Source organism: Microtus ochrogaster, chromosome X (genome assembly GCF_000317375.1).
Source record: "Microtus ochrogaster isolate Prairie Vole_2 chromosome X, MicOch1.0, whole genome shotgun sequence".
NCBI classification, from domain to species: domain Eukaryota; kingdom Metazoa; phylum Chordata; class Mammalia; order Rodentia; family Cricetidae; genus Microtus; species Microtus ochrogaster.
The window spans coordinates 21,539,203-21,552,011 of NC_022026.1; the positions used below are offsets into that span (position 1 = coordinate 21,539,203).

The window sequence follows — 12,809 nt, forward strand, 5'->3', positions numbered from 1 at the left end:
TAAGTTTAGTTTCATGTATGTATATATATGTGTGTATATATATATGCTTCTACTGAAATAGTTTTAAGTTTAGTTTCATGTATGTATATATATGTATATATATATTCAAAGTCTGGATTCCATAGTGGGCCACCATTGATAATTTAAGGACAAAAAAAGCCCCTCATTGCTGCTTAGCAGTACAAATTGATGCTCCCATTAGACCTCCAATGATATACCACCCCTTGGCAGGAATGGAAGTAGCATACTGCCTCAGCCTCCTCAGTGCTGGAGTTACAGGCATGCACTGCCACATTTGGTCCTTTTTCACTGTCCCCATGTGACCTCTACTAATAGGTGAGTTTCCTTGGTATTCAACTGAAGTGGGAGAGGAGGCCAGATATTGCTAGGCTAATTTTCGATTTCAAGTTTCCTATAAATACATATTAGGTGTTAATCTGTGCCAAAAGCTGCCCTGGGCACAGTGATAGACATTGCCGATCATAGAGCTCCTATTCTCTGGAACAGGATACACTATGAGCAAATAAACATTTAGTGATGAGTAGCAATTAATTCAGAGGAGCGCCATTTAGACCCTGGTCAATAAAGTCTGAGGAAATGGTGTTTGAGAATCTCGGTTTCATGAAGTGAGTAAAGTTAAAAAAGTGAGGTGAAGGGAAATGCAGGGTTAAAGCTCCACGGAAGGGATGGTCTCAATGTGTTTACTGTAAATGTTTTCCTGTATATTAGAATACAGATATCATATGAAACTCTTTTAAGTTAAAAACATTTAATGGTCGTGCGGTGGTGGTGCGCACTCGGGAGATAGAGACAGGAAGATTTCTGTGAGTTTGAGGCCAGTCTGGTCTACAGAGTGAGTTCCAGACTGGCTCCAAAGCTACACAGAGAAAACATGTCTCAAAAGAAAATTACGTTTTAGTTAATGTGTGTGTTCAGAGGACAGCTTTTGAGGATGAGTTTTCCCTTTCAATCATATGGGTCCTGGGGATCAAAACGTGGCTGTCAGTCTTGGAGGCCGGTACCTTCACTTGCTGAGCCATGTCACCAGCTTGAAACTTTTGAATTTCATAGGTATTATTCTTTATGAGGAAGCTGTTTAAAATAAGTTTTTATAAGAAAGGTTTCTGTTGTGGCATGTAAATATGATAAAGCTCCTGGCAGTGTTAAGCTGAGAAGTACAGCTGTCTCTGGAGTATTTACGATTTCCATTCAATAGGTGAAAAACCTGAGGCTTTCTGAGGTTAATCTAGGCCACACAAGAGGAAAGTGGGGGGTGAGGGGGAGATGGGATTCCACCTGGAAAGGTGAGGATTATGCTCAAACTTAAAAGAGGAAATAGACATTTTATTCTTCTGCCTGGTGAAGCTGATTATCACACAAAACAAATCAAAATTTTTTCAAGAGCAGCCGGTAGCGCCAATATGTTGAAACATTTTTGCGTTTGTTTTCCCAAAGCATATGCCTAAAGCATAATACTGCACTCAGCGTCCTCCAGCTCCTAGTGCTCAAATGAGTGAGGAGCGAAAGGAAGCTAGTCATTTATTAGAGAAAATAAGGTAAGGCTCTCAGAGTTCTGGAATGTTTAGCTGTTGACAATTTTTGGTCTACACAGAGACCCTTTAACCATCTGAGGTTGGGAGCTGTCTAGAGCTGGGCACCAAGCACTGAGAGTCATTTGATTGCAGAAGTAGCAGGCCCTGCTCCAGAGCCTGGCTGCCTGGGGGCAACTGATAAAGGAGTCTCTTTAAAAAGTTGCTACAGACTCCACAGACTTGCAGTCCCCTGCACTCCTCTGCTCTACCTGAATGGGGACATTCCAACACCACCAGCACCAAAATGTCACAACCTTTTGAGAAAGAGAAGCATCTTTATGGGTCCTGGTTTGCCCACATCCTTCTGCCTCCTTGCAGCTCCAAGCATGTTTTGGAAAGGGATTTCATAAAGATTTCTAAATTGAGTTAGAATTTCGAGTCTATTGTGACATGCAAATTAGTCCTGCTTGCCCGTTGGCAGCAAAGCAGCTGAAGTGCCTAGAGACGGGCCATAAAATGAAAACATCAAAGTGATTAAATGTGCCCGAAGAGCATAATTGAGTGCATGAATAAGAGAAAATAAAACAAATTGATTTTCTCCAGTGCCAGAAAAACAGAATAATTGAGAACAAAATAATAGACTTTGAAGTAATCAAAGTGAGGAATGCACCATAGTGACACGGAAACAGCCAGTTGTGGGGGAGATTTATTGTGTTTCTGTTATCATTTTTACAACTTTAATTTCATTAGCTAATAAATACAAATCAATTGAAAAATCAGTCAACCAGAGAGGAAGGAGTCCCAAGCTGAAGAGGTGATCCTTAATCCACTATATTACACGTGTGCCAAGGCATACACACACACACACACACACACACACACACACACACACACACACGTGTGTGTGTGCGCGCTGCAAGCAGAACAAGTTCTGGAAAGCCTCATTTGGCTTTGGAGGTGGTGACTGGCTGCCTCTTATGCCTGTCACTTGCCAGATATGGTTTACAGATTGAGCCATAAAAAGGGTAACTCTTATATACCACCAAGATTGCCATCGGAAAGAATGGCCTGAGTATAAGCATCTTGGTTTACAAAAAAATAACATTTTTATGACACTAACCACACCTGTAATTTTGCCTTGCATCATATGACTTCATTTAGTGGTGATGGTGGTGGTGGCAGATATGAACTACAATAGCAGGAGCACCTGCCACTCTTGGATGGTGGCTTGCTGCCTCAATCCCCCCCCTAAAAAAAAATAGTGGCATTGAAATCTAATGTCAAATTGAGAGGACCAACCCTTTGGCATCCAGGTTGGTAGCTATGATGCTGGACAGGATCAAGGGCGGAAAGCTAGATGGAGGTAGACTTGTTGTGTTGAGCCTGACAGTAGAGCATCAGGGACAGCAAGCCATGCTGGGACCAGGTGCTGGAAGATCACAGAGTAAACATGAGACTGCTTAGAAACTATTTTTATGGCTCCTCCAAGAAAAGAATCCCTCCACCCCACTCCTCAGCTGTTCATAGCTCAGTGGCCCTTCCCTTCAAGATTCACAGCATGGATGTTGTGACCTGAATTGTGGGTTTTCCTTCATAGGCCTTTGAGCTACTCCGGTCGGGACTTCCAGATGTTCATGACACACCCTGTCTTCAAGGCTCCATAGTTAGTGGCCATGCCTTTGGCTCTAGTAAAGGTCTTGGGGCCAATGGGACTGTAAACCAGGGTGTGCAAAAGGAGCTGGCATTGCCGAGACTGGCACTACTTACTGGCTACCACAGGATGGCATGGATAAGAGACTGGCCTGCCAGACCATTTTTGTCCCCTTGAATCCATCTTCTAGGAAGCACCAAGATGCTGAAGAGGGTCTCAGACCTTCTAGTAGCATGCAAGGCCTAGCTAGAATATGCCTTGAAGTGAGTAGTAGATATTAATATTTTGAATAAGACAGCAAAAGTTTGTCTCCAGTTGAAGCTGAAAATCTCAGCTTCATTTCCCACTGGTGTTTGGGTGGAGCAAATCATTTTGAAACTCTAAAGCATTATACAGATGTAAAACTGAATTATCCTTCCTACTTCTGTTATTCCTATTATCCTTAATTTCCCAGCACAGAATTTTTGTCTGGAGAAAAATGTGGAGAAGGAACATGGACAAGAGAAGCTGGGAGTTGTGACTCCCAAATGCCTGGGAGGCAATCACCCAGCCCAATAGATGGACAACTGCTGAGGCCAGCTCCACTTGCTGCCTGGCAGGCACACAGCCCACTCCTGTGATGTCACCCCTACAGTTACTTGTGCCCATCCCTCCGCATAGAGCCAGCAGATTTAGGCACAGGAGGGGAGAAAAAATGAATCATAGGCTATTTTAGAAATTGCTTCGATTCCATTTGAGCCTGCCGTGGTGCCTCGCAAGCTGAGCAGAGCACCCTAAGTCACAGGGTAATGGGCTTTAAGTGCTGATAGCTGGGAAGTGCCGGAAGCCTGGTGGGATTAATCCACAACCCCAGGTTCTAATTCAGGTGAGAGAATGACAAGTGGCAAATGGTGACTCTACAGAATTGACATTGAAAGGCTTTCTGATGACAGGAAAGATTGACATCCCAAGGCAAGCAATACAGTTGACAATCGCCAGCTGAAAAATTAAATCAGCCCTTCGTGTCAGCAACATGCCCAAGGCTGGATAGAATTCCTTCGGACTGAGCCAGGTGTGCTGTCTCTCATCCTAGCACTCTGGAGGCTGAAACAAGAAGATTGCTCCAAGTTCAAGGCCAGTCTCAGCTAATTCAGTGTACTCCAGGGCATCTTGGCCTATAAAGTGATGCCATCTCAAAAGAGGGCTGGAGGATGACTCAGCAGTAATAATTCATTTTCTTTTAAGAAAAGTAAGAACTGTTGGGCTGCCATTGCCCCCAGTTAACTGTCATCAACTAGAAAACCTACTCTAGAGCATACAAGTCGCCCCTCTCCTCCCTAAAATCCCAGCCACTTCACTCTCTCCTTGCCTACCATCCTGAGCTCTGGCCACAAAACCCTGTGCCTGTCTATATTCTTACTACTATATTCCTGTAGCCTGCAACCTCTTTCCCTTTTGCCCTCCACAATGCCATCTGCTGTGAGACCCTCTGTTTCTCTGAGGGGCAATTCTGCCTCCAGCGCTCCTAGGGTCACTTTGGCGTTCTTCCAGCCTGCTCTAGTACTGTCTTCGCAATTATTTGTTGGGAAAGGGAACAGAAGAGGTAACGAGAGTGAGTATAATAAAAGTACATTATGCTCATATATGAAAGTGTCACCATGATGCTGGCAAGTAACCCATTCTTTTTGGGTTTTCGAGATAGGGCTTTCTCTGTATAACAGCCCTAGCGGTCCTGGAACTCGCTCTGTAGACCAAGCTGGCCTCAAACTCACAGAGATCTGCCTGCCTCTGCTTCCTAAATTCTGGGGTTAAAGGCATATACCACTGTACCCAGCTGAGCCCCATTTTTTGTACAATTAATTTGAACTAACTTAAAAGAGGGCTAAAATCTCATTTGTCACCCAGCCCAAAATGTTGAGTCTCCACTTATTGCCATGTATTTGCTTGCCTCAACCATGTTTATAATAAGGTCCTTAAGAGGAATGAGCCAAGTTTCAGCCTCTGAGTTGAGGATGAAATTAGTCAGCTGCCCCATGGCTCTACAGGCATTAGTTCCTTCAGTGACTGGGACTTGTGCCCCTGCTGGGTGTCAGGCTCTGTAAAGGATGCTGGCGACAGAGAAGTGAGCACAGTGGACACTGCTGCCACCTGCAAAGAGCCTTTGGGGAGAGACAGGCTGACAACAAGTAAAGAAACACGGATGCTTCTAGTGTGCTGGGCGCGTCGATGGAAATAAAACAGGACCACGTGGCAGAGAAGTAAGTGACTGGGGTGGCTATTTAACTTGGGTGTTCCTAAGGCCCCTCAGACGTGACTTTTCAGTTCAAACCGGTAGACTCAAGGTGACGGAAGTGATGAGATGGGTCAAATTAGACAATCCAAGGACAGCATCCAGAGAGAATGAATGGCAAGTTTGAAGGAAGGGCATGCCCTGTAAGGGGAGACTGTGTTCAAGCCATACAAGAAGCCCATGTGGCTAGAACTCATGAGGTCTGACCTGAGCACTAATAAAAATACCTGGCTAATACATAGCTGAGTATAGGGGACAGGGAGAGAATCAGGGAGCCAGCTTCAAAGCTACCAGAGCTCTCCATGCAAAGGGTAGTCGTGGTTCAGAGATGTAACAGTAGTGAAGGGGAAGAAGTGCATGGATTCGCCATCTGTTTTGGAATTGAATCGCAGGACTTAATAACGGATTGAAGAGGAAGGTTATAAACAGAGGAAGAAACAAAATCTTGATTCAGTCAGTGCTATGACAGAAGGGACAAAAACACCAGTGGTCTGTGTTTATATTCTAAGTGCTCACCACTATGAGCCACCTCGTTGGGTGGCAGGACGTTTCCACCTTCCCAGAAAGCTTTTTTGAACAACACTAGTCTATATTTAAAAAGACTAAATAATCATAGAAGACAAGTCTCAGGCTGGAGAATATATTCACTATATGAAGAACCAGCTCAACAATAGGAAAACAAAGAACCCAAATTGGAGATGGCAACAGATCTGAAAAGAAGCTCATGCAAGATATACAGATGGCAAGAACGTGTATGGGTAGATGGTCAACGTTGTGTGCCACAAAGGAACTGCAAATTAAAGCAACAGGATAGCAAGGCACACCTATTCGAACAGATGCTGCCAAAACCAAGTGCTGGAGGAGACAAGGAGCCATGGGAACTCTCAGTCTTTGTTGGTGAGGACATAAAATAGTGCAGCCCATTGGGAGGACAGTTTACCACTTTGTGCCAAAGCTAAGCAGTCTTGCTGTGTGATCCAGCAATGGCTTCCTTGGTATCTGCCCAAGTAAGTTAAAACTCATGTCCATAAAAAAAGCTGTACATGAATGTTTAGAGCATATTGATCATTATTCATAATCATCCAAACATGGAAGTAACCAAGAGGACTTTCAGTAGGTGAGTGGATCAACTGGGATCAGGAAGTTCAGGAAGCACTCACATGTCCCTTTTCTCCCATTAACGTTTTGCATTACTTGGGTGCACCCTGCTCAGTCTTTCTGCAAACCTGAAACTGCTCTAAGTCTATTAATTAAAAAGGAAAGACTAAGAAAAAAGCTTACTAGCACCTAGCAAGGGACATAGCACAAGGAAACCACTACATATATGTTCACTGAAAAGCTGGATAGGCAAATGAGTCTGTCAGCGGACTTGGGAGGCTAAGGCAGGAGAAGCTTCAGTTTGAGGCCAGTCTGGGCTACATAGCAAGACATTGTCTCAGAAAAGCAGAAAGAATGAACCAATGAATCAAAAGAACCCAGGCCTCCTGAGTCTCAGTTCTGAAGGTCTTCTTGTATATCAGAGGTGAAGACTTAGTATAACTAATTATCCAGACCAGAATATTGAGAAGGAAATGGAGTGTTCTGAGTGTAAACTAGAAGTTATGAACAGCTCACAGGCTACATTTTGCTTCCAAAAGTAATTTGACTATTCATATCTTCAAAATTTTCAGTAACCCACACTTAACACTGTGGATACTTTGCATTAAAATATGTATTTCTGTCTTCACTTGGGAAATGAACAAGTCTAGACTCCTGGGGCCTCTATGCCCGCCTAGTAAAGAATGGCTGGATCCACTTGGCATGCGCATCTTGTTTGCCACAAACCCTATCCCTCCCATTTGTATGTCTCACTCTAGGCCAAGCATGTGTTTTCTGCTCACACTCTGTTAGTTTTCTTTATTTTTATAGTAGCTGACCAAAAAGGAAAGCGTTTTTGAGATACAGTCTAACTATGTATTGGTGCAGGAGAATTGTCTGTATTCTGTCAATCATGTTTTAAATAAATGCTGATTGGCCAGGCAGGAAATATAGGCGGGAAAACCAGACAGGAAATAGAAATGATATAATGAGAGCAGGAGAATTCTGGGAAGGAGGAAGCTGATTCCTCCCACTCCTGCCTAGACCACCAAAGCAGCAGTATGTGATCTGCCCCACTGAAAAAAAGTAGTGAGCCACATGGCTAACATAGATCAGAGAAATGGGTTAATCAAGATGTGAGAGTTAGCCAGTGAAAGGCTATAGCTAATGGACCAAACAGCTTATAATTTATAGAGACCTATGTGTGATTTTCCTTGGGGCTAAACAGCTGGGGGTACCGGGAGGGGCAAAACCCCAACAACAAGCAGGCCCCGTTCATGTTACAATGTATCACTAGTTGCCCCGTGATACTGTTTAGACCAGCTGGCCTCGAATGGGGAGTTCTGCCTGCTTCTGACCCCAAGTGTTAGGATGAAATGTGTGTATCACCACACCCAGCATGAAAGTATTTATTATACTGGTCATGATTCAAGGTGGGAAAATGATAAAAGCATCATAACAGCTCCATGTCCTGCCCTAGTTGGATTTTGCTCACATGCACTAGATTCTCTGGCTCTCTGGGCATCTAGGTTTGCTCCCTCTAATCTGAAGCCTAACCTCAAAATGTCTCTGAGTTAGTTCTATTTGGAACTTTCCCTTGCACTGTCTCCCAGGCCTCAAATTGTGTTGGCCTTAGAATTTCATCAGGCTACCACCTACTTCTAGAAAAGCTGGACATCGGGAGAAAAACAATGGGCATTATTTAAGCTTACATATTTTTGGTTACCCAAATTCAACATTGCTCATCATCCACTTTTGGTGGAAATAATTTCTGCTGTTTTACATAATTGCCTCCAAATGTAATGACAGAGGAAGTCAGGTGTAATACAGCACCAGCCTTTCCTCTCTGTGGTCATCTGTGGCTAAATCACAATGACCCAGAGTCTTATCCTTTCATGGATTCATTTATTCCCCAAGCACTGGCTACGCTTACAAATGGAGAGATCCTTGCTTCCGTAGTGGGGTTCCCCGTGGGCTGTCCTCAGCAGAGGCTCTCATGTATGGACAGGGCCTACGTATGAAGTCCTGTCTAGATAAAGCTTTAGGCTTTACTCCCAGATAGTCAGGGGTGGGGCCACAGTTGGCAGTGAGCAAGAAGCAGCCCTACAATCAAGAGAAGCATCAGTGAAGAGGCTGAGGCAGTGACCTGAAGAAAGAGATGTGGCAGAGGTTAAGGTAGTGCAAGAGAAAGGAGAGAGAACTCAGGCAAATCTTGAAGTTAGGTTTGGCAGCCCATAAGACATAAAGGGGCATGAACGAAGACAAAGAATCAGGCATGGTCCAAGGATTTTGAGTTAGTTTCCAACACCAAAAACATGATCCAAAATATAAGAAAAAAAACTGCTGAATTTGGCCTCATCAAAATTAACTTTAGCTTTACAAAAGACTTGCTAGCAGAATGCAGAGATAACGATAAAATGTTTGCAAATCATATACCCAACAACAGATTTGTATCTAAAACATACTCAACAGTAGAAAAACTGCAAATTAAAAAATGGGCATAAGACGTAAAAAGGGAGATACAAATAGCAAATTAACACATAAAAGATGTTTAACATCATTAACTATTAGGAGACATCAAAATGAGATCACAACAAGATAGCACCATATACCCATCAGAATAGGCAAAACAAACAATTCTGCATTCTGGCAAGGGTGTGGAGGAACCAGATCCCTGGCAAGAGTATAAATGACACAGTGACTCTGAAAAACACTTCGACAGTTTCTTATAAAACTAAATGTATTTGGGAGGCAGAGGCAGGTAGGTCTCTCTGAGTTTGAGGCCAGTCTGGTCTACAGAGCGAGTTCTAGGACAGTCAGGGTTACACAGAGAAACCCTGGCTGGCTCAAACAAAACAAAAAAAAAAAACAATTAAATGTACACTGTGTTTACTCAAAACCCTGTATGTGAATTAGAAACTTTATTCATAATAGCAAGAAAGTTCAGTTCTCCTTCAGTGGGTGGGGGTTAAACAGACTGTGCCACATGCACAGGTATTTTGTGCATACAGCAACTTGGATGGGCTTTTTACATTTATTAATTATACAAAATAATGTGCTTCACTGGCGTTTTCATGCATATGTACCATATGCATTGATCATATTCAGCCTTATAACCTTCTTTATCCCCCCTTTGGATAGATCTTAAGGGCAGTGGAAATGGCAGTCACAAAATTTTATGTACTATAATAGTCCATTTATGTAACATTCTGGAAATGAAACTGTTTTAGAGATGGAGAACATTAATGGTCACCAGGGCTTAGAGAAGGCGAAGGGGGAAGAATGGGAATGACTGGGTTTTAAAAGGGTAGGAAGAGCAGGAATGAGATGCCATAGTTCTGAGTCATGTTTGGAATAAAGATTATATGAATCTACACTTGTGAGAAAATTGGATAGAACTATATACTTATTAGCATATAATACAAGTTAGATTCATGAAATACGAATAATATCTATGAATTACGCGAATGTCAACTTCCTAGTTTTGATGTGAACAACAATCATGTAAGATGCTAATTGGAAAAAAGCTGGTGAAGGCTCCATGGGTCCTCCCCTTACTATGGTGTTTGTTGTTGCTGTTATTTGCAACTTCCTATGTATCTGTAGTGCTTGCTTCCATTTATATGGCATTCTTTGGGTGGGGGGTCGAGACAGGGTTTCTCTGTGTAGCCGTGGCTGTCCGGGAACTCACTCTGTAGACCAGACTGGCCTCGAACTCAGAGAGACCTACCTGCCTCTGCCTCCCAAATACATTTAGTTTTATAAGTGCTGGGATTAAAGATGTGTGCCACCACCCGCCGGCTCTTATATGGCACTCTTGAAAAGACAACACTATAATGACAGAGAAGACATCAGTAGCTGCCAGGTAGGCAGAAGGATGTGACTTCTAAAAGATGGCGCTGAAGGCTTTAAGGGTTAGGAATCTTCTGTGTCATGAACAAATGTATGTTCAGAATCAGGTCTGTGCATTGAGAAAGTCAATTTTACTGTAATTTTAAAGTTACTAAAGTAGAACTCAATTGTAGACCGCTTCCCTAGCACTCACGGGGATCAGGATTTGATCCCCAGCACCAAAACCTAAGTACGATTTTTAGAAAAGCTACTGGGTTTTTTTTTTCTGATTACCTCCTTCTCCCTCTCCACTCATCCGTCATTCTCCATCCACTGTATGCCTGCTGGCGTGAGGCACCCTGTAGCTTCTGATGCTTGAAGGAGAACAGTATCCTTCCTGTTTAAAGGACAAGCAGGAAGTAGAACTTGAACTCCGGTGTTCTGCTCAAGGAAATGGAGCAAAGAGAAGACTGAGCAAGGAGCAAGTGAACAAACTGAGGACTTTTAGAGCCGGGTTCTGTGTAATGCTTTTCCAGCAGCACACTTGACCCAACCTTTCTTGACTCCATACTGCATAGTCCCACAAGAGAAAATGCCAGAAGGGTTGTGCCCTGCTAAGGGGGACAGAAAGGTTGGGGTAGAGGAAGATTTGATGCAGTTAACTGTGAACTCTGAAAAAGTATTATCTGGACACGTACGTCGTGTGTGTGTGTGTGTGTGTGTGTGTGTGTGTGTGTGTGTGTGTGTGTGTGTGTGTGTCTAAAAACATTTGGACTAGGATCTGCTGCACGATTGATCTGGATTGGCCTGAACCCACCCGGTCTCAGCAGTCAGCTGGTGATCAAAAATCCTGATTTGTATACTGCTTTCTAGGATAACAAGAGTATCTAGGCCCTTTGTCCCTCATCATGTAAGGCTTATTCACATAAAAAGGGTCACCACATACTCATTCTCAGCAGAACTGGCCCCAAAATATAACCACTTCTTTTCTTCTCCGCAGCTCCATTGAGGTATGTCATTCATATATGTTACCTGAATCTGAGTTCTGTTTTCTCTCCTGTTTGCAGGGAATCTGAAGCATGTGGTCTAGTTGACAAAAAGAGATCAGATTTCCAGAGCTGGGAAGCAGTGCCTATAATGAAGACAGTGTGTTGATGCAAGCAGTTTGTGGAATTTGTGACTGCAGGGGAAATTTGGAAGAAATTACTTCCTGAAAATTTCCAAGGGGCACCAAGTGGCAGCTGGCCTCCTGGGGTGAGGAGGCAGGCACCCCAGAGCCAGGAAGATATCCAATGTTTAAAGTGTTTATTTTAAAACACACACACAAATGCCGTTTTTAATGTTTCAAAATTATTTTTAAGCAAATTGGGGGGCGGGGTATTTTTATCTTCTTAAAGGGGACAAGTCACAAACTGCAGGAAAGTGGGATGGGGTGCAGCAGACAGGCAGATTTAGACCCCAGGGCCATTTGGTAGAGCCCTGTGGGGGGTGCTGTCAGCAGACTGGGGGAAGAGGAGTCTTGCCACTTTTGTTTTAGTACTGTGCACTCATGTTGTTTCTAATAAAAATCTTTCAAAACCTAGCTCTGCCTCACTCTTCTCCCTGTAAACTGCCACTGACGGCACATACCTCTGCACTTTTCCTGTCACCAAAGGGCAGACATGACCCTCTTACTTCATATTCTGCCCTGGCCAGCCTAGGACTCCCACCCTAAAACTTGGACCCTCGTGGGGAACTAGTGTATCCCCTGCCCAGATGACACACTCTGTCACGTGCTAGGGCCTGTCCATAAAAAACAAGGTGCAAGGTTACAGGCTCTGTGTCCATGAAAAGGAGACTGTTGCACTCTGAGGAGGCGCCTGCCCTGCCAAAGATTCAGGGGTAGGAACACAAGGTCTCAGGGAGCGTTTCCATGCGTTAGACAGCCCACTTCCGACTCAGGTGTAGATAGTTGAGACGTATGACCGCTGACTGGTGTAACCCGGGGAGATGGTGCAATGGTGATGAAAAGACAGCCATTCAGTATGATTTTAGAAGCCAATTGACCAAATATTTATTAAATTCTCTCAACCACTGTGACAAGTCTAAGAGACACAAGCACAGCCCAGACCTGGCCTTGGGCAAAGGGAAGAAAAAGCAAATACATGCGCAAAGCCAAATTGAGAGCAACTGGCGCAGCCCACAGGCCCCCAGCAGCATGTCTGAAGGGATATTTAACTTGAATTTCCCCAAGCAAGCAAGCAAGTAAGCAAGCAAGAGCATTCCACAGAAGGGAGTGAGAAAGCCCTGAGTGTGTCCTGAAGTGGGAATAGCCATGTTTTTATTAAACAGTGAGGGTGTCTGGTGGACAAGAAGTACCAGTCACTTCAAATGTCCACTATTCTAATTATACACTCTGGCCTTAAGGCAGTTTGGCTTATACTGCAAAGAATGGGGATTTCAAAGAATT

General features: G+C 43.7%; 1 protein-coding gene across 1 annotated transcript in view; it reads left to right on the forward strand.

Moving 5' to 3' along the window:
- Nucleotides 1-11,901, forward strand: part of Hdac8 (histone deacetylase 8) — a 221,761-nt gene extending 209,860 nt beyond the window's left edge. The window contains exon 11 of the mRNA XM_005358548.3: nt 11,428-11,901. Coding sequence (XP_005358605.1) covers nt 11,428-11,450 — 23 coding nt within the window. The 3' untranslated portion in view covers nt 11,451-11,901. The remainder of the gene's footprint in view (nt 1-11,427) is intronic.
- The last annotated feature ends 908 nt before the right edge of the window (nt 11,902-12,809 follow it).